This window comes from Urocampus carinirostris, chromosome 16 (assembly GCF_059441175.1).
Source record: "Urocampus carinirostris isolate Australia breed hairy pipefish chromosome 16, RoL_Ucar_1.0, whole genome shotgun sequence".
Lineage (NCBI taxonomy): Eukaryota > Metazoa > Chordata > Actinopteri > Syngnathiformes > Syngnathidae > Urocampus > Urocampus carinirostris.
The window spans coordinates 10,969,273-10,992,902 of NC_142364.1; the positions used below are offsets into that span (position 1 = coordinate 10,969,273).

At 38.4% G+C, this 23,630-nt stretch overlaps 1 protein-coding gene across 5 annotated transcripts in view; it reads left to right on the forward strand.

Annotated features, from left to right (window-relative positions):
* Nucleotides 1–5,481: 5,481 nt before the first annotated feature.
* LOC148350279 (protein turtle homolog A-like) overlaps nt 5,482–23,630 on the forward strand; it is a 46,632-nt gene continuing 28,483 nt past the window's right edge. For 2 of the 5 annotated variants that reach the window (XM_088320257.1, XM_088320261.1), the window contains exons 1-3: nt 9,438–9,587; nt 13,835–13,920; nt 13,993–14,184. In XM_088320257.1, the coding sequence (XP_088176383.1) occupies nt 13,860–13,920; nt 13,993–14,184 (253 nt within the window). In that variant the 5' untranslated portion in view covers nt 9,438–9,587; nt 13,835–13,859. Of the gene's footprint in view, nt 5,698–6,127; nt 6,153–9,398; nt 9,588–13,834; nt 13,921–13,992; nt 14,185–23,630 lie in introns of those variants that run through there. The other 3 variants (XM_088320258.1, XM_088320260.1, XM_088320259.1) reach the window with 3 other exon arrangements.

Here is a 23,630-nt window from a genome sequence, read left to right on the forward strand (position 1 = left end):
GAAAATTTTGGATCAAATGAACCGAAGTAATCCGCTTGACCTAAACAGGGTTTTTTTTTTGACCCGACAATTTTCCGCGCAATGCTATCATCGACTGAAAGTCCGGCGGCACTAAATAATCGATGTTTTTACGGTGCATTAACAGCATTTGCCCGAGGAATCGAGAAAAGGTTGCCGTGTCAGAAAAATCCCTTCGTTATGTCATTTACAGTTTGAGGTGATGCTAAATCACTTTGATAACATTTTTTACTCATCTCAGCTATGATTAGCTAGAGGATTTCCATTAATGGCTTTTTATTTTATTGTAGAGCCACGGGAGACGTCATTTTCACGATGCGGTGTGCAATAAGATGTTTATTCTTCACTGCTTAAAAGCATTTTCCACACTATTCCTCATCAAAACCAGGTTACTTCGGGTGCCCGAAATAAACTAAATTTAAACTTAGTTACGTTTCTAAGATGCCTCTCTGCTATTGGTCGACATCATATCAAATGCTGGTCAGCTATTGGTTTGCTATTGGCTGAACTTCCTCCCACAATGCCTTTCTCTCCTTTTCAATACACTAACAGCCATACAATACAGTATTTATGTGCTGTATCAATTAATTATGTGTCCCAAGGCATGCAGTGATGCTAAATGGAGAAACAAGAAGATGATAACCATGGAAACAAAGCTCTGGATAATCAATAAATGCGAAGATGGCATGCAAATTGCGACCCATGCTCAGAAATATGTCTGCAACTAATCAATGATCCAACTTTCATTAAAAATTAAGAGTTGATTAAAGCAGTGATGCTAAAGAGAGAAGCAAAAACATAACTATGGAAACTTGCAATTGTCAAAAAATATGAAGAAAGCACGCAAATTGCTACCTCCGTGTGTAGATCAGGACTTTTAATGAAAATAAGGAAGCCAATAAAACAACTCTTGTAGACTTACAGTGATGCTAATGGGAGAAGCAAAAACATGATTACCATGGAGACAAAGTTTGCGACTGGCAAGAATTACAAAGAAGGCCCACAAATCATTACCAATCAATGGTCAGGACTATTGTAAAAATAAGGAGGCCATTCAAGCAACAAAGTCTTGTAGACTTTCATGTATTTATATCAGAATTCTGTGTACTGTGTATCGTAAAGAATATAACAACATTATAACATTGGAAGTGGAGCATTTGCTATAAACAAAAACTAGGAAAAAGGCCTGTAAATGGCTACCCTCGCCAAGGAATATGGCTGTAACCCAGTGATGATCAGGACTGTTTTTTAAAATAAGGAAACCTTTAAAGCAAGGAAATGGGCATAGCAATGCCAGGCATCCACCTGCTACTCCACTCAACCAGCTCAAGACACATGTCACACCAAAGGTAAATCCAATTTCATTTTTCCTTTACATGTATTTATTTATAATGTTATTTAATCATGTGCATGCATTCTATACCTCGCTATACAGCAATTTCACTTTGTGATCCCCACCTCAGGATTGATTCATGTTGTATCCCGGGGCTCTTCTGTAGTTAACTTATGGCAAATTCAAGGTTTTCTTTTGTGTCGCTGAATAAGCCAAAAAGTGTTGAAGAAGGCCAAATAGTCTCTAGTAGCTGCAGATGTTGACGCAGACGTTGAATTACCAATTGGAGTTTTTTTCAGTATCTAAAAAACGTTTTGTTCTTTTTCATGTGCGTGTCAAGGTTTTCCATCTTTTTCGGAAACTCGCTATAGCTAACGTGCCGCAGCGGGAACTGAAAGGTCAGGGATGAAAAGTGGAGATAAGTGTTTCCAAAAGCACTTGCAACAACCTGCAGAAAACGGTTTGCCTGCTAAAAGGTCGACTACTCCAAATTGTGGCATTTGAATGATAGGATAAAGAGCAAGGATATGAAAGAAAGAGAGAACCAAACATGAACTCTGAAGCCTTGAGGCGCCATGTTACGTACTTTACGTGCTTTTGGGTTGTCTTTCAGTATCTGTGTGGGAATAGATGTCCCTTGCCGTCTTACTTTTATGTTTTGTTCAGTTAGAGTTCCGATGTTATATGTCGTGGTCTCATGGTCTTGGCACACCTTTTATTCTTTAATCATTTTCTATTTTTTTTTTTAGTGAAAGCTAGTGTTCCCAAAAATCCCGTGTTCTTTTCATGTATTGTTCAGTTTGTTAGCAAGTGTTTTAGCATATCCTGTATTGTCCTCCTATCATGTTTTGTTCATATAGTGTTTCAACTTATCCAGCATTGTCCCCCTTTCATGTTTTGTTCATTTAGTGTTCTAGCATATCCAGCATTGTCCCCCTTTCATGTTTTGTTCATTTAGTGTTTCAACTTATCCAGCATTGTCCCCCTTTCATGTTTTGTTCATTTAGTGTTCTAGCATATCCAGCATTGTCCCCCTTTCATGTTTTGTTCATTTAGTGTTTCAACTTATCCAGCATTGTCCCCCTTTCATGTTTTGTTCATTTAGTGTTCTAACATATCCAGCGTTGTCCCCCTTTCATGTTTTGTTCATTAAGTGTTCTAAAATATCCAGCATTGTCCCACTTTCATGTTTTGTTCATTTAGTGTTCCAACATATGCTGCAATTTCTCTTTCATGGTATGTTCAGTTAGTGTTCCAACATATCCTGCATTGACTTCCTTCCATGGTTTCCTCAGTGAAAGCTAGTTAGAGTTCCAGTATATCCTGTTTTCTTTTCATGTTTTGTTCAGTTAGTTAACAAGTGTTCCAACATATCCTACATTGCCTTTCATGTTTTTGTTTTATTAGAGCTGGTTGGTGTCAGAACATTGAGTTGTTCTATCTATGCATGACTATGTCCCCTGTGTTCTTTTTTTACCTTATTGTTTTGTTCAGGTAGAGATGGTTGGTATTCCATCAGATCATGCTTTTTTCATGTTTTGTTCATAAAATCTACTTATTGTCTTGTCGTCATGGCACTCTTGTTGTTGTTTTGTCCATGTGCGGGGATGTTTGAGTGTTGTCTGTCGCTCAGGTTTTGTTCTGTTATTTGATGTTGGCAGTAGTTGGTCTAGCCACTCAGAGTATTTTTTGTCATCCTCTTGCTATTGTGATTTGTTCTTTTGAAATATGTTGATATTCTAACATATCATGCACCATCTCTTACATGTTCTGTTCATTTACACCTAGTTACTGATTCAACATTATGTTTCTCGTTCTTTTTTCAGGGTACTGCCGTTATTATTCTATCCACGTATGAGAATGTTTGTGTCATCACTTTTTTATGTCCTGTTCTGTTGGATCTTGTTTGTGTTCCTGCACAACCTGTGTGTTTACTTACATGTTTTGTTTAGTTGGATCTAGATAGTGTTTCAACATGATTTAGCAGGAATTTGCTGTCGGGATCGTGTCGTTTTCACTTTCATGTCTTTAGTAAAATTTCTTTTTCTGTTTCTGGACACTACCCAATTAATCTGTCCATAAATCATTTCCTAAAATCTTGTTTTTCGTCTGCACTTATGGGAAGACGACACTTTACCCGTCACCCGGGTCTGATTTGTTTTTGGTTGCCTTCTATTAACTGTGTTTTGTATTTATCGAAGGTCTCCATCGGAATGTAAAATCGATTTTTCTGTTTTTCAAGCACGACGTCGCCTTAATTAGCAGGCAGCAAGCCCGTCATTAAATTGAACGCCATAAACAAGTGGAGTTTATGGCCCCCATGTCACTTTTCATTTCTGGGCTACGGCGGTTCACGGTGTGTTCACAGACCGGTTTGATGTTTTCTACCCTGGGGGGGGCGAATTTGACTTCCCAAATTTGCGTCTCTGCGTGGGAGCTAACAGTCTGAACGTATCAAATTTGTAATTACCAGTAGGAGGTGAACGCTTTTTGTTTTCCGGGCTGCGGATTGTGTTTGCGGGAAATCAAATGCGCCGCGACGTGGGGGCAAAAACACCGCTAAGCCCCACACCCAAAAAACAACAACAAAAGTGTTTTACCATACTGGGACTATTTGGCAAACTTATTTTCATGTTTTGTTCAGTTAGAGCCAGGAAATGTTCCCACATGTGCCACGGTCTCGCCTTCTTGGCACTCTTATTTTTTTTCTATCCATGTATGATTCATTATTCAGTATTGCCTCTCTTCCATTTTTGGTTCAGTCACTTAGTGTTCCAACATACCCTGTGTTGTCTCTCTTTCATGTTTTGTTCAGTTAGATCCAGGAAAGTTTCCAACATTGTGCCACGGTCTCGCCTTCTTGACATTCTATCTTTTGTTCTATTCCTGTTTGAGTCATTATTTAGTATATCCTCTCTTCCATGTTTTTTTCAGTTAGTGTTCCAACATATCTTGTGCCATCTTCTTTTTATCTTTTGTCCAGTTGGAGCCAGGAAGTGTTCCAACATGTGCCACGGCCTCGCCATCTTGGCACTCTTATTTTTTTCTATCCCTATTTGAGTCCTTATTCAGTATTGCCTGTTTTCCGTGTTTTGTTCAGTCAATAAGTGTTCCTACATATCCTGTGTCTCTCCATAATTTTTTTGTTCAGTTGGATCCAGAAAGGGTTCCAACTTCGTGCCACAGTCTCACCTTCTTGACATTCTGTTTTTCCTTCTATCCACGTGTGAAACATTATTTAGTATATCCCCTCTTCCATGTTTTGTTCTGTTAGTGTTCCAACATATCCTGTGCCATCTTCCTTGCATCTTTTGTTCAGTTGGAGCTTTTTTTTAAATTAAATAGCAGGAACTGAAAGCATATTTTTTTGGTTTAGTTAGAGCTAGTTTTTAAATGAAATAAATGAAATGCAATAAAACATGACTAAAGGTGTTCTTTTTTCAGGTTTTGTTCAGTTAGGGCTATTTCTGAATGAAATAAATGAAATACGATTTAAATTACCAACAATAATTGAAAATGAATTAATTTGAATAAGAAAAATGTATTATTCTACTTAATTATATTTGCATGTATTTTTCCTTCTACAGTGAACGTCCAAGCTACTTCATTTTTGAACTTTTTTTTTATAATAAACCTCATTCATGTCGAGCAACTCAGGATCTCACAACAAAATGTTAATTAACAATATATATGATATAACGAAACACGTGTACAATATAACATGTTGAACTACATAAATAAACACGTTTGTAAAAAAATTTTGGTGTAAGATTATTTTGTATTTTGTAAGGGAAAATACGACAGTTTGTAAGGGCAGGGAGCCCTGGAGGTTGACAGGTATGCAGTTAGAAAAAAAATAAGATTTCTATATTGACTGTGGCATTAATACTCATTCACGTTTTTATTTTATTTGGATTTAATAACAAGTTAACACCTTAGGTTGGAAATAACGTCCTCTTTTGGTCACGACTGGATTTGACAGAGTTCAAGGTTGGACTCTGGACGTCAACAAAAAAAGAAGAGAATGAAAAAAAAACTTTTTAATGCATTTTTGTTTGTGTTTTTAACGAGCATTTAGGACCTAACAAGTTCGAATTAATCGATGATTATCGTGGCGGGTTCGGACCCGGAACCACACCGATGAGCTCAACGTCCGCTCCGTTACCTGGAGACGGGAGAACACACCTGTTGCAGGTGGTGTCGTCTTTCAGCTCATTTCTCACCGCCACAAAGAAACGAACCAAGCCATGACTCACTTCCAGACGAACTAAACAAAATAAAAGGCACCATTAAAAGAAAAGAATCAGAACCAAAAGGAAAAAAAGACTGGGGGCAATCAGCAACAGGTAGGAAGCATGATGATTTTTTTTTTGTATACACGCTGAATTTAAACCTGTTTTGGTCGCGACCTTTCTTTCTCTCTCCATTTTGAAATCGACAACAACTGTTTATTAAAATTAAATGTTTTCTTTTAGGTTTCACTTGTTTATTTTAATCAGAGTAACGGTTTTTTGGCTAGCAATTAGCATAAGGGGTTTTAACAGTGCGTCACCGTACCGGACGTTGCCATATTGGAGATACTCATTAACGCACAACTTTAGAAAAACTACAAATAGAAAAACATTTTTTTTTCTATTATGGTGATAATTGGCTCAATTTTCATTGTTTTTGGCTTATTATTTTAGCCAAATGACCTATTCTGCTAGCATAAAGGTTTTTCATGGTACCTCACTGTCGTGTCACAAAACTGGAAGTTGGAGCTGTCGTACATTATGACAACAACAGACTATCAGAAATGGGGGTAAATATTATTGTTTTTAAATATGTTTTTGGGGTGTTTGTAGTTTGGAAATCGCTAAAAAGTAAAAAAAAAATCGTAATAATTTTGGTTAACTCGTTCACTCCTGTATCGCTACGATGAACGTGACGTCACCGCTCGGGGTATTGCTAACTTGCTAAAGCTAAGACAAGTATATTTTTGTTGTTTTTAGAATAAAAAGAATACCCTATTGTCATTACACGATAGTAAAACAATATTGTTTATTGTGTCGATTTGACGTTCTTTTGTTTTGTTATTCTTTGAGCCGAGTGAATTTTTAGCGAGCTGCAAGCGTAGACTGTCATCAATCGCATCAACATATTGAAAGCCGCCATTTTGGCACCGCAAACAAGAGTAAAACACTTCGAGATTGTTATAATATCTATTTTTTTAAATATTTATTCGGGCGTTAATATTTGGGTCACTTTGACATTCTTTTAAATGTCCTTCTAGCTGAGTAAAACCTCCGGCCAGCTGCTAGATTAGAGAGTTACATGGTTTGTCACTGCCCTGGAAATTGCCATTTTGGAGATTTTTTGGTTTGAACAATTTTATTGACACTATTAACAGCAAATAAACTATTCCATTACAAACAGACTACAAGAAGAAAATCCATCGTTGCTGTTTATTGCGATAACCTTTGGGTCAATTTGTCGTTAGTTTCCCGGGCGAGTGACGTTTTCAGCTAGCTGACGACATGCAGTGTGTCGTCATATTACGATTGCACGGAAACTATAAATAGGATACAAGGAGAACAACGTGTTTTGGAGTTAAATATTTGGGCCACCTTGTCAATATTCTCCTAGTTCAGTGAATTTTGTTTTTCAGCTAGCTGCTACCTTACAGAGTTTTACAGTTCTTTACCAACCCCGAAGTTTCTATCTTGGAGATACTCTATCGTAATACATTGTTAGTTATGGTCAAGTTAAGTCATGTTTATTTGTGTAGCCCTTAATCACAAAGAGTCTCAAAGGGCTGCACAGGCCACAGATTATTGCAAACGACAGACTTTTATGACACCATCCCCTGATCTAAAACCTACATGAGGGAAAATGATACACAGATATTGTCAACATAAAATATAGGTTATTCATATGCTATAGAGTAGAATCGTGTTTTAAGCTTAGATTTAAACATTTCCACTGAGGGAAGAGCATTCCACAGCAGTGGGGCCCAAACGGAGAACGCTCTTGAACCTGCAGATCTCTTCTTGGCTCTTGGGATCACGACTAGTCCAGCATTTTCAGAGCGAAGGCTCCGGACCAGAACATAAGGGGAAATTAAATCTGAAAGATATGAGGGAGCAAGTCCATGCATGATTTGGTATACTACCAACAGAACCTTAAAATCACATCTTAAGCTAACAGGGAGCCAATGCAGGTTATCTAATCTGGGGTGATCAAACTTTCTTGTCTTAGTTAAAAGCCTCGTTGCAGCATTTTGTACCAGCTGAAGGCTCTTGATTTTAGACTTTGGGAGAACAGCGAGTAGTGTATCACAGTAATCGAGATGGGAGGTAACAAACGCGTGAATTATTATCTCTGCATCCAACTGAGACAGCATAAGGCGAATTTTAGCAATGTTGCGAAGATGAAAGAAAGCTGTTCTAGTAATATTCTTCACGTGTGTTTGAAAGGACAGATCGGGGTCAAATATGACACCTAAATTTCTGACTGAGTCACTCTGGGTGATATTACATTTGTCAATGTTCAGAGCAGTTTTTGAGAGCAAATCACAGCATTCAGATGGACCAACTAACATTTCGGTCTTTTCAGAGTTAAGGCGCAAGAAGTTGAGTGACATTAGTAGCCTAAAATAATTTTTTGTTTTTCTTTAGTCGATTGATATTTGTTGATATTTTTCTCGCTTAGTGACATTGTAGGCTAGCTGCTAGCATAGAGTGTGTCATCATTCGCTTAATCAAATTGAAGCCGCCATCTCGAGGATCTCCATACTATATTTTTTTTAAAAAGACTACGTTGGGCACAGTGTTCAATAATTATTTAAATTGTGTTCGTTTGTGTATATGGTTTAGATATTTATTATAAGTTAAAAATCAAATTAGATGAATGTTAACTCGTTCACTTCCCATTCGGGTCAGTACTGAAAACGTGATATCATTGAAAGCTCCATTGCTGACTGCGATAGCACAAAAGATGAAAATCATTTTTTTTGTTGTTTATTGGGGTGAAGATTTGGGTCACTTTGTCATTTTTTTAAAATGTCATGTTATTCTTCTCAATGACTGGATTTGAGCTGAATCGGTATGAGAAATGGTCTTTGTTGACTTTTATTTGGGTCACCTAAATGTCAATATAATAAGAAGATATGTCGGCTCATTTTCAATCTTAAAAAGCCTTTCCAGTTACTCTATTTTTACTTGGAAATGATTTTCAATCCAGGCGGTTAAAAAAAGAATAAAGATAATAAAAAAAGCAAAAACTAATAATTACAACCTTAGCAAAATCAGTACCTGAATACATGAGCAGGACAATATACAGTAGACCCTGGGATATGGCATCCCCGCCTTACGACATTTTCACTTTACGGTTGAAACAACAAATTTTGTGCGAACAAAAACGCATAAAATCCAAACTTAGTTATGTCTATTAGACGCCTGTCTGCTATTGGTCAACATCATATGAGATGGTGGTTTGCTGTAGGTTGGCGTCACAGCATAACGATGCTCGCAAATGGAAATTTTAAAAAGAGTTTTAATTTGCATCCACTTACTAACTCCTTTGTTCCAGTCAATTTACGTCACACCTAAAGTAAATTAAATTTATCTTTTTCTATATTATATTTATTTAGACTGTTAATTTTTATTATGCATATATATTACACATAAATAGTACTTATTATTTATTTTTAATGTTTTACCTGGGGGTAATGCAGGTTGAGAAGGCATTAGCTATTTAGCATAGGTTTATATCCCCCACTATATGGCAATTTCATTTTTGACGTTCCATTCCTCAGATCAGACTCGTGTTGTGTGCTGGGGTTGTACTGTATAGCAAAGAAGTGTTTTTTTCTAACATAAAATACTCGCACAGCATCATAAACTATGTACGGATATAAGCTTTATTTAGTAACTTCACATTAAGTTTTTGTCACTCTACATTCAATTTACTGCGAGTCAACATCCAATCGAAGTCGCACTCTCCCGCCACGTCCAAAAAGTCCAAAGTCAGTGAGCAAACAGTGATTTATTTTCCCTTTAGGATTCTCTTTCAATCAATACTAGGGACTTTATCAAAGGACTTTCCGTACTTTTCCCGGAACGAGAACCGACAGCGGTTCGATTCATGGTGGGAGAAATGAAATGAACATCATTGCATGTAAGGAAAAAAAAAATGTAGTTTCTTGTTACAAAGATGAAAGCTGTCGCTGTGTCACCGTTTATATTTGTAAAACAAGGTGAGTTGTCTTTGGTCAACAGCTTTCTGGTTTGGGATAACGCTTTGTTGTGGTTAAGCTGATGTCAAGGGAGCGTCTCGTCAATGCCCCGCTTCTCGCTTTTTGTCTCGCTTTGTTTGATGGCTCACGATTGAAATGCAATCATTTGCCTGCTACCTTTCGCTGTCCTTGCAGTCGTTTTTCTGGCGCTCACAAAGGCCGTTATGCAACACGTTTTTCCCTGATTGAAACATGAAATCTTTGCGGAACAGTGTGGAGGACGTAAACCTTTCAATTATGCTGTATTTTTAAAAGCCTTTACTGTCGGCAGAGAGCTGGATGCCATAAATGTACACTGGAAAAAATAGATTTTTAGAAATCAGAGAAGGTAGAACAACAGACAAGGAAGTTTACTTCAGAATTTAACAACATCCGAAGCTAGGCCTACACAGGCTAGACAATACATCCCAGCTACAAAATTTAAGTACCTAGAACGAAACAATAAAAAAACCATGAAAGGAGAGATGCATGTTATCTTATGATACCATCTAGTTCTAACTCACAAAAAAAAGGAAAAGTAGACATACAAGACATGTTAGAATAACTGCTAGTTTCAACTAAACCAATCACAAAAGCAAGATGACGCAGAGAACATTCTTAGGTGGAAAGAACAACTACATCGTGTTCCAACGCCAGACAGATCTAACGGAACAATACATCAAAGTTGGACAACACAAACCTTCCCGCACGTGGCCAGAACAACAATGAGAGTGCCAGGTCGACAAAACTGTGAAATACAATGCAGGCACACTAACTACCTAACAAACTAACCAACTGGATATGTTGACACAATTGAAGTCGATGTTGAAACTAGCTCTAACTGAACAAAACATGAAACGGGAACAACGTAAGATATGTTTGTTATAACTGAAGAAAAAAAAGAAAAAAAAAAACGCCGGACATGTTGGAACTTTAACTAGCTCTAACTGAAAAAAAAACATGGGAGGAACCAAGGGAAATGTTGCAATTATAAGTGAATGTAAATGAACAAAAGACAAAGTAATAAAAAATACTCCTAAACAGGCTCGACAACACCTCCCTGCTACGCAATATCAAAACACTAGCGAAATCTAAATGAACAAAACAAGAAAAATGTTAACACAGGATATGTTTAACTGAAAAAAACATATGGAACGTACTCAAACAACATACTGTTCCAAAACCAACCAGCTCAAACGGTACAAAACATAAAGGAATACATTGTAGGGTATGTTGGAACACTAACTCTAAATGAATAAAACATGAAAAGAGGGACGACACAAAGGACAGTCCCACATGTGAAAAGAACAACAATGAGAGTACAGTACCATGATGACAAGACCATTAAATATAATGCTGGAACGCTGACTAGCTTGGATTCTCTAGTTGTAACCGAGCAAAACAAGAAATGACGAGGACACAGAACATGTTGGCCCACTAACTGGCTCTAAATGAACTAAACATGAAAAGCAACATTAGAAAAATTTCCACACATGGACAGAACAACGAGAGGGACATGACCGTGAGACCACTAATTTTAGTGCTGGAACACTAAGTCTAATTGTCAAAAACTTGAACATTAAATGCAGGATAGGGTAGAATTCCAACCGGTTCTAACTAAATAAAACATGAACGATGGAAGAAACAAAATTGTCACATTGTACAACTTTTGCGTGATTCTCCTCCAGTCAATTTAATTTCTTCACTTTGCATCGTTAATTCAGGCTTCCACAAGCTCTTAATTCATATTTGACAAAAAAGCGATTCATTATCCGGGGAAAGATTTATGACTTAGCAAGCTCTCCCTCAGACTTTTTCACTTGTGCTGCACAAAGCCAACTCTTTCATTTCCGCAGTAGCTCGCACAGTGGAATCAAAAGTGTCAAAATCAAACAAAGTGGAAACAAGTTTCCATTGTCATCAACCCTCTTCAAACGACTTCGGAATTTTTCTCTCTCCATTTCCAATATTTCACTCGAGAATCGAAACTGCAGAGTCGAGACTCCAAGAAAAAAAATCGTAAAAACCCGAAGCACAATTTCATGGTTGCATTTGTTTTATGACAGACGGACTGCGACAGTATTTTTAGGTGACAGCAAACTTTTAATGGAGAACTTTTCCGAGTGCTTATGTGAGAGTTTGTGTTCCTTTTACTTTTTGGTCATTGGTAGGTCAGAGACTACGTTTATATGCAGAAAAAAAAAATCCATCGATCAGTTTCTCAACGTATCTACTGACAAACCAATTACCCCATATTCAGAGCGTTTGCGAGTACTGGTAATTCATTTTCCAGGGTGAAAGAGAGAATATGCAAATAGACATAATTTCATCATTTCACTATTGATTTAAAACAAAGGATGATTTCAATCATGTCACTCACTAAAATTAACCAAGAACCATATTTGTTTTCTCTAAAAATCTGCTTCTATTGCTGTGTGTTGACAAGATGTGCTCATATGTGGCTAACCGAAGACTTACACTATTCGTAGATGGATACAACTGTGACATCCACAATCTTTAAATCGAAGCACCTGTAGTATTTTCGTCTAGGGTTCAGAAAATAAAACAGAAATGTCCCGGATGAATCAACGAATACACAGAGGCTTAGCTTAGGGAGTTTGCATAAATCATTGGTCTCTGTACTACAAGTTCCGCAGTGCTTCGGGCTTCAAAGTAGCCTCGATGCGGTTAACTGACATTTGCCACACCAGGTTAATCTGAATTTTACACGACAATCTTTTATTTATTCCAAGTTGAGGTTTTCATCAACAGTGGCAGTCTGTTTGATCTGTTTAAATATAGGGAGTTTTACAAATAGAGGTACAGTATTCCCTATTTTCACAGCTTGTCATATGAATATTTGCAAATGCCATGTCATGTACACAGGGTAATTCGATTCTCTAAACTTGAAATCGATTCATTTGAATTGCTCCAATCAGAAACCTGGGAACAGAAGGCAGTTTTTTCTGTGGTTGCGTGAAAAGAAGCTTTGTGAATTGACTCTAATCCTGCAAAATGCGTATTTATCTTGGAACTCAATAATAGCAAAAAAACAAACAAAAAAACAACAACCTGACATTAAATTTGAACTGCAGAATAGTGAAGGAATATTGTAAATGTTTTCTGATACACTTACAGACGTCTTTTCAAAATAGTTCTGGTACTTGGATTGCTCTGCTCTATCTTTGAAGTTAGAAAACTTTTTTTTTCTGAATAACAATAATTTTTATTAACAGTCATGGATTACAAAATAGTGTACATTGTTTATAGTCAGACTAAACGTGGCCCTCCAGGAGAGCCATGTCTTAAAAGCTGGCAGTGTCATCCGACTGGGCAGAGACCAACCCATGATTTACTGGGGTGTGTCGATGACTCTATTTAAGCTTCTCCTGTCTCTTGCCGGTTAATAAAAGGGGATTTTGTCTCCTCGTCATTGAGAAACAATAGAGTGAGCGACCCTGTGGGACTCCCACTCGTCAGGGGAGGAGTCATTATTCTTTGTGACTTTCACTCTGAAAGAGCCTCAACAATAGCTTCCCTTTGATTCAATTTGGAGCTATAGGTTGTTTTTTTTCTGACAGATCAATCAGTTCCTTGACACAATGCACAAAACACAAAGAATATTTGGAGCAAACGGTTTTCCGACGCGCTCGTGCTTCTTCCACTATATACTTTAGCTTCTTTCAGATAGCGACAATATTTAGCACCTCGCAGGTTGCTTGACTTTTTGTAAAAGGTCAACGCTTCGGCCACTCCTACTAAGACTGGAGGGAATTGGCTAGGTCAAAAGTCACGGATGTTAGAAGAATACAGACTTTGTTCTATTCTTATCCAGGGGGTGCTTGCGTTGGAGGTCATCCCGACACAGCTTTTGTCTGGCGGAAACAAAGAGAGGAACAAATTGTGAGGGCTCATCTTCGTTTTGGAGCCAAATGCCTCCTTTGATGCGCTCTGAATAAAACACTAAGATGTCATTAAGCACAAGATTTACGCGACATTTATGACATTTCCTTTCACGGAGAGACGTACGGCTTGCGGCGTTTTCTGGCCACCGAGGCAACTCTCCCCATTTGTGTAATGATATGGGATGAATTCCAATTGCTGAAAGCTGTATAAAGATGTCCATGTTTGTCAAAATCAAGACTGAAATAGACGCTCAAGCTGTAGATCTTTTTATCGACTGTGCTTGGGGAATTGTGACAACTGTGTGCGATTTTCTTTGCCAACAGGTTCAACATGCTTTGAAACACAAAAATGAGCAGCACAAAAATTACCATTAACACTCTCTCAGTGGTGGTTCTATTTTGCTCTTTCTGTAAGTAAACCGCAATTTCAGTATTTTTGAGAAAACCTTTCCTGAAAAATAAAGAATATGGGAATTGTACAGGGCCAACTGACGGGAAAATTCCCGAGGTGTGCGCGAAGGTCAACGGTACGGTGTTGCTGACCTGCGGCGTGGGTCCATCCCACCCAGCGGATGGGTCGCCGAGAGTGGTGGAATGGCGGCGACAGGGAGTGGATGTCCCCGTGCTCATCAAGTTCGGATCCTATGCACCTCGTGTCCATCCGCAATACGAAGGTATGTCCGTTTTCTTCAGGTTTGCTTTTCTGTGAACGCTTAAGTCTTCATTGGTAATCTACGCGAAGTGAAAAATCACTACACATCTCTATTTAACTCTAGGGATAAACCAAATCTAAAATTTAAGGCCAAAGCATTGAATTGGACAAAAAAGAAAATTGATTAGAAAAATATTTTGACTTATAGGGATCGTACGGGTGCTTGAAATCCTTTAAAATGCTTAAATTTTATTGTTGTTTTCAATGGGTCAAAAAGTGCTTGAATTTTATGTGAAGTGCTTGTAAATACATAATATTGTTGCCATGTCTCTAACAAATCTGCTTAAACATGACACAGACTCTGCTCACTGGTGGCTTCGCTTTGCCATTGAATTTCTTCTTCCCTGGTGATTCATGCCAGCTGGCATTAGTTTGCATGGCACTGTCCTATAAAGTGCCATTGTCCCTTACAGGTTGCTACACCTAAACAGGGCACATTTGAATGTATATTAGTGTAAGCATTAAGCATCAATTATGGACATTTATTTTGGGCCATGTGAAAAATGAAGGCGTTTTCCAGGTGTGAATTGTAAGGGTAAGAACTTCCTGCAACTGAAAATGTAAGCTACATATTATGGTCATTATTACAAATCACTATATGGAAAGAAATTTTGTCTCAAAAATATTTACACGTATTGTTCAGAGCCACAAGTTTATTTGCCATTTACCCGTAATTTAAAAATCATATGTTTTGATAAATGCACAAGATTAAAAATCACATATGTTAACTTGCAGCCATAGTTGTGCTTCTGCAAAGTACATGATTCACACCTGATTTGTTTTTTGAATGGTCATGCAAAAATTGGCTTTGAAAGTCCTTGAAAAGTGCTTGAATTATGCCATGAAAAGGTGTACAGATCCTGACCCTAAAATGATAAATAACTCCAATCAGTTGCAGCTGAATTTAAGTACTTTTAGTATATGGACAAGATAGTGAATAGTGAAAATAAAACCCGAGGAGGGAGGAACTGATGATGATGCTGTGGTAGTTGGTGCAGTCCCATGCAATAAACGACTCACACATATTCAGCATCGTAAAATGATATTGTCATAAATTATTTCACTTAACGCGTCATCCCTCTTTCATGTGTTGTTCTGTTAGAGCTGTTTAGAATATAATGTGCTACAATCCATGTGGCTTCTTACTTTCACATTCTATTCGTTTAGAGCTAGTTGGTATTCATCATATCCTGCATGTTCTTCTCGTGTTTCATACCAGGGGCGATTTTAGGTTCAGAGCTTTGAGGACGCTGAGCACCCAGATTGTCTGGCTGGATACATTTTTTTTCCTTTTCACTTAGTCATTTATAATCATTCAACACTGTTCATGAATGTCACTTTCCATTTGTGAACATCACAATACACTTTGTGGTGCTTTTTTTACTGAAAAAAACTGTGTATGTCCATGCTAATCTGGAAGGATGACCACACAAATAGCTTTTAGACACACGCAACAATTAAGCTAGGCTGTCCATTATATCATTTGATTCAATGCAGCTAAAATGAAGACAAATATCTGTTGATGATGATGTTGTGTAGTAAAATAGTTGTTCATAACCACTGTATAACATAAACTCACCGTAATACACCAGGGCCTTCAAAGAATTCGCCGCTATGCCGCATGTGACACTAGCCCATAAAAAGAGGAGCGAGAGCAGTGCTAGGGAATCAAATGGACGGAACAATTTCAAGGCAGTAGAGTGCTTCCGAGGCTGTGTAGTTTGCATTTTTAGTAGTTTAATTTTTAAGAATGCTGTTTTTAGGGTGTGCTTCTGTTAAACAGGCCGCTTACGCCCATGTTTTGTACGTTTCGATCTAGCTAGTTTTTCAACATAATGTAGCAGGGATGTGAGGTCGAGCTTACGTTAGCGTAGCTTTAAAGTCTTCAAATTCGTAAGTTCCTTGTAAACTTCCTTGTTCTGTTTCTGTACACAATCCACTACCGATTCCTTTCCTGTAAATAAATGTCACACTGGACTTAGATTTCCCTTCTGTTCGCATGTTGTTTATCCCTCCTAAGAGATTTACTGTTTTTTTTCCCCTCCGAGATGTGTTGCGTGCATAGCGCATATGGAAGCAACGTTTTAAATATTTTCCACGCCAGCATATTTTTACAAGGTCTGTCAACAGCTTTGAGGAAATGAAGAGAGGGCATTCGGTGGCTCATTTAAATGTCATACTGAAATTTCCTCTAGGAATGAAGGAATGAGTCAAAATTAGTCAAAATGAGGCTTTGGTTCTGCACAGGGTTTTCAATACTTTAAAGATTCCCCGTTTTTGAAGCTAATAAAGAGTGGTTTTAATTTGTTAATGGCTTCAACATTTTCTGTTTGTTGAAGATTGAGCTCATTTGCCTATGCCAGCACAGAATATGACACGTTAATTTTCGACTGCAATCAATTCAGCATGTACTTTGCGGAGGTCGGTTTTGCATAGGAGGTTCAACAAGGGCTCAATTCAAACCTGACTTCTGAGTTGCGCAAGTTTACAGTTCCAGGGTTGCACATTTGAGTGAGTTCAGTCAAGTCAATGCTAGATAATAGACGGCATAAACAAGGCCCCGATTTGACCAGTCGCCACGGCAACGAGAAAGTCGAGGGCGTTTTACAGAGAAAGTCTAGTGTTAAAGAAAAACTACACTAATTCATCGTTTTACACGAGCATTACGTCCCAAAAATAACCTGCAATGTGTGAATTCCGTATACAACAAACCTTTTTTTTTTTTAACAATTAATTATAAAATTATTTTTATTAACCGATCCCTATTATTATCCTCTGCAAAACATTGAAATGAAAGAATAAAAAAAACTTTTTTGCAGTCTCAAGTATTTGTTTTAAAGTGCAATTTTGTTTAATAATAATATTAATATTTGTAAAATAACAAAAGGCAGAACCATGTGACTCGATACTAAATTTTGATTTAAATTTGAAGTCATTGTAATTGATAACAATGTAGTGTGCATTGTTTACAACGAGATTAGACGTTGTATACCAGTAGAAACATGTTGTAAAATGTCTTTTAGACAGGGCCGTGAACAGCCTATGATTTTCTGGTTCTTGTTAATGATTCTCTATAAGGGCCCGGTCACACAGCCGTTTGCGTCTGTATATTTTATTTTTTTTTGCCCGTGGTTGCCCGCGATGGAAAATGCGCAAAATTGGCTAACCCGCTGTTCATCGGTGGTATGCCCGCAAAACAGACGCCGGCGACTGTTCCGCTTCCTCATCGCGTCATTTCCGCGTGTGGACCACGGGTATAAAAGCTGCCGAGCCGGTGTTGTGCCAAGAAATGCATCCCTGCCGAGATTTGCATCCCCTGGCTACTATAACCACTTTGACCTGGTTTTATCTCACTTTTATATCACTTTTCAGGAATGTAATAGCGGACATAGAACCAAAACCACTTTGTCTTGCATTTGTTGGGAATGTAATACAACTTAAACCGTTCCGTCTTTGTATTTGTTGTGAATGTAATCGAACGGTAATGCACACCGTATACAAATCACTTTTGAGCAGGTAACATGTTTATTTTGCCCTTTTCTATTCAAATCGCTCGTATTGAAACTGTTATGCACTCTACCATAAAGCTTATTTCAGCATAATAAGCTTTATGGTAGAGTGCATAACAGTTCTCAAAAGTGATTTATATACGGTGTGCATTACCGTTGGATTACAGTCACAACAAATACAAAGACAGAATGGTTTAAATTGTATACATTCCCAACAAATGCAAGTCAAAGTGGTTTTGGTTATATCTTCGCCATCACATTCTCGAAAAATGATATAAAAGTGAGATAAAACGAAGTAAAAGTGGTTATAGTAGCGAGGGGATGCAAATCTCGGCAGGGATGCATTTCTCGGCACAACACCGGGCTGTAGAAATCATAACCGCTCAAGACACAGTCCCGAGTCAAGATCAAGATTTCAAGCTATGGCACCGAAGAAGCCAATATGTTATTATTGTAATAGTTTTTCATTTTTATTTTATTATCTTGTTATGAAATAAAAAGAAATGTCAAGAAATAAAAATGGATTAAGACGAGGTCACTACGGTGATGGGGATCCATGTTCACCCCTTGACGTCTCGAGCACAACTGACGTCTGCTCGGCAAATCGCGCTGTATATACGCGGAGAAAGGCGTTTGACCGTCACACGCTAATTCACGTGACAACACCGCGATACAGGCGCAGAACAAACGTGCTATGACCGTGCCCCACCCACGATGACCCGCTAAAATTTCGCGTCCTACCCGCGTGTAACCACGCCCTGGCTGCGGCCGTAGCACGTCGTTCCGTGTCTGTACCGCGTCATTACCTCGTATGTACCACGTGTGCCGCCCGCGGTTACATGTGGTCTAAAGCTTTGAGCAGCGCACAACTTTTTCGCGCGGCCAACCGCGTGTGAATTCCCGACCGCGTGTAAAGCACTGCTGTATCTCGTCTGTATGGCGATCTCAAAGTGTCCAACAGCGTCTGCTTCACAGGCAGAAATTTCTGGCCGTGATTCAGCCTCGATACAGACGCAAACGGCTGTGTGACCGGGCCCTAAGCTGCCACAGTGTGTGGATGAAAGGGGGCGGAAACAGGGAAAAACTTGAAATTCATTGTGGTAAAACCTGCTAGTGAGCAGGATAGTTTCGAAGATACTGTTACTATGGTAACTGATCGAGATCTCAAATGACTTATCTTAGTGAAACTTTCATAGTTGGCCCTCTGTCTCGCGTTTGTAACCGGAAAAACGTCATGTTTCTTTTATTTTCGGGCTCACAAATTTTAGTTTTTTGCTCAACTACCTTTGTGAAATGGACTCAAGCTAAATCGAGTAATAAAACAAAAACAAACACTGGCTTTTTTGGCACCGGTTTGGTGTTACCGTGTGAAACAAGAAAACATGCTGTTATTCCACCAAATTTCTTTGACCTTTATTGTGTAATTTACTTCAGGATGTTTGTGTGAAGTGGCAGGGCTCGTAAATCATCCAGCTCAAGGGACAAAAAAAACCCACAACAATAACAGAACGGTAAATTTATCTTCGACAAAAAGGACTCACTTTGAAAAGGCCTCTTTGTAATGTTGGCTTTGGAAATAACAGGTGCATGATGGGTAAATCACCCTTGAGAGAACAACAGGTCAGGTGTGGATTACATTTCCCTTCGGGTCAGTTACTCAAGTGTCAGGGGGGGTTGGAGACACTCTTGGTGTCCTTGTTACCTTTTGTCAAAGATTTATATTCTTATATGTTTAGTACTTATCATTGTGGTTACTCATTCTTTTTGGCCTATTCTTAGTGTCACAAGATGTGAAATGTCTCATTATGAGTTTATATCTTTTTGGCTTCCTTGTGGTTTCAGAAGACATGCAGGGTACATTATGCATATAGTTATCAAGTTTTTATTTTTTTACTAGGGACCTTATTCTATTTTGCCTCTTTCTGGGGTCACAAAATGTGCGGGGTCTCACTATGGTCCTCATTCTTTACATATTCCTCGTGTATTCAAAAGACTTGCAGGGTGTTTGATGCATTATATATATATATATATATATATATACTGTATTTACTCATATGCCAATATTACTATGCGCTTCATTCTTTGGGTCTCCTCTTGGTGTCACAAGGCTTGCAGCGTCTTACTATGGGCTTCATTCTTTTTGGACTGTTCCTGGTGTCACAAGACATTAAAGACGTGTGACAACTAGTATTACTATAGGCTTCATTCTCATCTGCCTCTTCCTGGTGTCACAAAACCCTTGTCTCAAAAATTGTGTAGAATACTAATATAGGCCTTTTTCTTTTTGGCTTCTTCTTGGCGACACAAAATATGCAGGGTGTTTGATGCTTATAGGTACCATATAACTAATTTACTAGTTTTATTATGGGCTTCATTCCTTTTAGCCTCTACCTTTGTCACTAGACGTAAATGGTTCATGACGCATATTGTTCTCATATTATTTATAATATAGTTTCGTGCTTCTTCTTTAGTTACCTACTTTTATCTGATTTGTTTTGATCTACTTTTTGTATAGCTCATATATAAAAATGTGTTTTTTTATTATTATTATTTCCCGATTGTCTTGTAATATAAACCCATGTTCATATGTATAATTGTTAGTGTTATATGTAAATGCACAGGAAATCTAGCGGTGAGACACAATTATGAAGTCAAAGGGGTAGGATTAAATAAGCATATGCTTCTTCCTATTCCTTGTGAGAAATGTTACATTAAATTGTTTTTGTTTTTTGACTTTTTTTGTTTTTGTTTTATCTCATGTTCGAAATAAAGTTTAATTAGTTCATTTATATATTAAGTCAAGTCATGTTTATTTGTATAGCCCTTAATCACAAAGGGCTGCACAGACCACAGATCATTGCAAACCACAGACTATTATGACACGATCCCCTGATCTAAAACCTACATGAGTGCAAATAATACACAGATATTGTCAACATAAAATATAGCATATTCATATGCTATAGAATAGAAGTGTGTTTTAAGCCTAGATTTAAACATTTCCACTGAGGTTGCAGATCGAATCTCAGGGGGAAGAGCATTCCACAGCACCGGAGGCCCGAATGGAGAACGGTCTAGAACCTGCGGATTTCTTCTTGGCTCTTGGGATCATGAGTAGACCAGCATTTTCAGAGCGAAGGCTCCGGACCGGAACACAGGGGAAAATGAAATCTGAAAGCATGTCCATGCATGAGTTGGTGTAATACCAACAAAACCTTAAAATCACATCTTAAGCTAACAGGGATCCAATGCAGGTTAGCTAAAATCAGGGTAATGTGATCAAACTTTCTTGTCTTTGTTAAAAGCCTCGCTGCAGCATTTTGTGCCAGCTGAAGGCTCTTGATTTTGGACTTCGGGAGACCGGAGAGTAGTGCATTACAGTAATCGAGACGGAAGGTAACAAACGCATGAATTATAATCTCCGCATTAACTCATTACTGACTTACTAGTATTACTCTAGGTTTTGATTTTCTGGTGTCACAGGGCATCCAGGTTCTTACTATGGGCTTCATTCTTTTTGGCCTGTTTCTGGTGTCACAAGACGTGAAAGGTGCATGACACATGTAATCATTATACATTTACCTGTATTACTATGGGCCTCATTATTTTTGGCCTTTTCATAGTGTCACAGGACCTTGATTTCATAAGACATGAAGGGTGCATGACACATGTAGTCATTATATATTAACTAATTTACTAGTCTTATAGGCCTCATTCATTTTGGCCTCATCTTCTTGTCGTGAGACTTGCAAGGTGCGTAATACGGCTTGGGAAATTCCCCATCAAAGAAAGGACCATATGACGTGTTATGGTCATGTTCATGGGCTTCAAACCTTGTCAATAAAATCCAAGAGCAGCAAAGCAAGGAGAGTGTAAGTAGCCGATGCCAAACTGCCTGTGTGCGTAAATCCATTGTGATTGTCCTTTGTCTTTTTTTTAAGGATTGAACAAGGCCCAAGGGAAAGTGCCCGGCTCTTTTGCCTTTCCACTCATGTTTGTGTGTCCATTCTATGACATTTTCCAGCGAATCAATTCCCAGTTAATCGGGAAGTTTAGTCTATCGAGTATGCCGTCATCGTGAGATAAACTTGCCAATGTGCGGGATTAAATGGATTTGTATCTCTTTGCGCACAAAGCCAGAGAGATTTAGCATATATTGGTTTTCGATAGAAAAAAAGGAGGATTTGTGTCAGCTGTGTGAACATTGGCCACGTGACCCCCCACCCACTTCCTCGCATTCGTACTTGATGGAAAATAAATACAGCCGTCTCGCTGTGCTTTTAGTGCTTTTAGCGCTTCAATCCAATCACAATCGGCGAGGAACAGATGCGAACATTTCACACCTAGCTTCCTCTCCCACACCGATGTTTGCGCTGGGATGACTCATGTTTGTTTCGACGGCAGTCTATCGGCAAATCGGTGAAATCCAAAGGCTGCTTTCTATCTCAGGCCCAAAAAGTGGAAACGCCCACATTGTTGTCCACAATGCGAAATGAGATACTTTGTTCAATAAAGTAGAGTTCAGGGATATGACATGAAACCATATGGAGATGGGGGCCACAAAGTAAAATTGCTGTATAGTGAGTGATAAAAACCTATGCTAATGCATAGCTAAGGCCTTCCAAGCTTGGAGTTACATGTTGTTAAAGTGAATTTATTGGGTAGATGCAGAGGGGGCAGGAGACTGCAGATTTAACTTCAAACCGATTTGAAGACTTAATTGCTTTAATGGCCTCATATTTTTTTAATAAGAATTCGAAACCACAATTGGTTGCGACTATACAACTTAGCGAGAGTAATGATTTACATGCCTCCCTAGTATTCCTTGATCATCGCAGGCTTCGTCTCCATGGTTATCATGTTTTTGCTTCTTCCTTTGGCATCAATGCAAGCCTTAAGACCCATAGCGGGAAAAAAAAACTAGAAAAAAGAAATACATATTTTATTGCACCTACTTGCAAATTCTTTACGAAACACTTAGAAATCTGAAGTGACTAATGTAAAGGCGTTGTGGGAAGTAGTTGAGCCAATACACATTACCCACAGCCAATATTTGTAGAAACTTGCACTCTACAAAACACTTAAGATTGCTAACTGAATGACAAAAGAGAACGGCATTTTGGTGGGTAGATCAGCCAATAGCATATCAGCATTTTCATGATGCTCTGACGCAAACCGATTGCAAACCAGCATTTATCATGACGTTGACCAATAGCAAATGGGCATCTTAGAGATGCAAAATAATTTGTAGATGTGGGATAGTGGCGAAATGGCTGTAACGAGGGGCCGAAAAAATAATCCTCCACACCGTAAATTGAAAATGTCCAGAGCCTGGGACTCCTGGGCGTCTAAAGTATATTAAAGCAAGGTATAATTGCAGTAATGCAGTGATGCAAACCAACCGCCGACCCCCATTTTATATGACGTGGACCAATAACAGACTGGCATTTTAGAACACTTCAAAGTTTGAATTTTGTACTTTTTTTGAGCATGTCAAAGCATTTGTTGTCGATGTGGTATAGTGGGGGGAAATATAGCTAAAAAAACATCTTTTTCCAAACTGTTAGTGAAAATGTCTTAAGGTGGGGGTTTTATAGAACGGATTGGCCGCCGAAAAGGAAGGAATCTGGTAGAATGCTAATGGAACCAATGGTAGAAAAATAATCTTGATTGCTAGCAGTTGTCGTCATCACAACGCTATCTTTTCTTTTATCAGTGACGTGTGTTGACCTGCCTCTCCCAACTTTTTCACTGTGCTGCTCTGCTGACCTATTTATCAAGCACCAAGGGTGTCAAAGGTTGTTTTTTGTTTGTTTTTAAATCTTGTCTGAGCACTTGACCCACTTGGAAGTGCAAAATTCTGGGTGGGTGGCTTCTAAGTCAGCCAGCCCCAGGAACT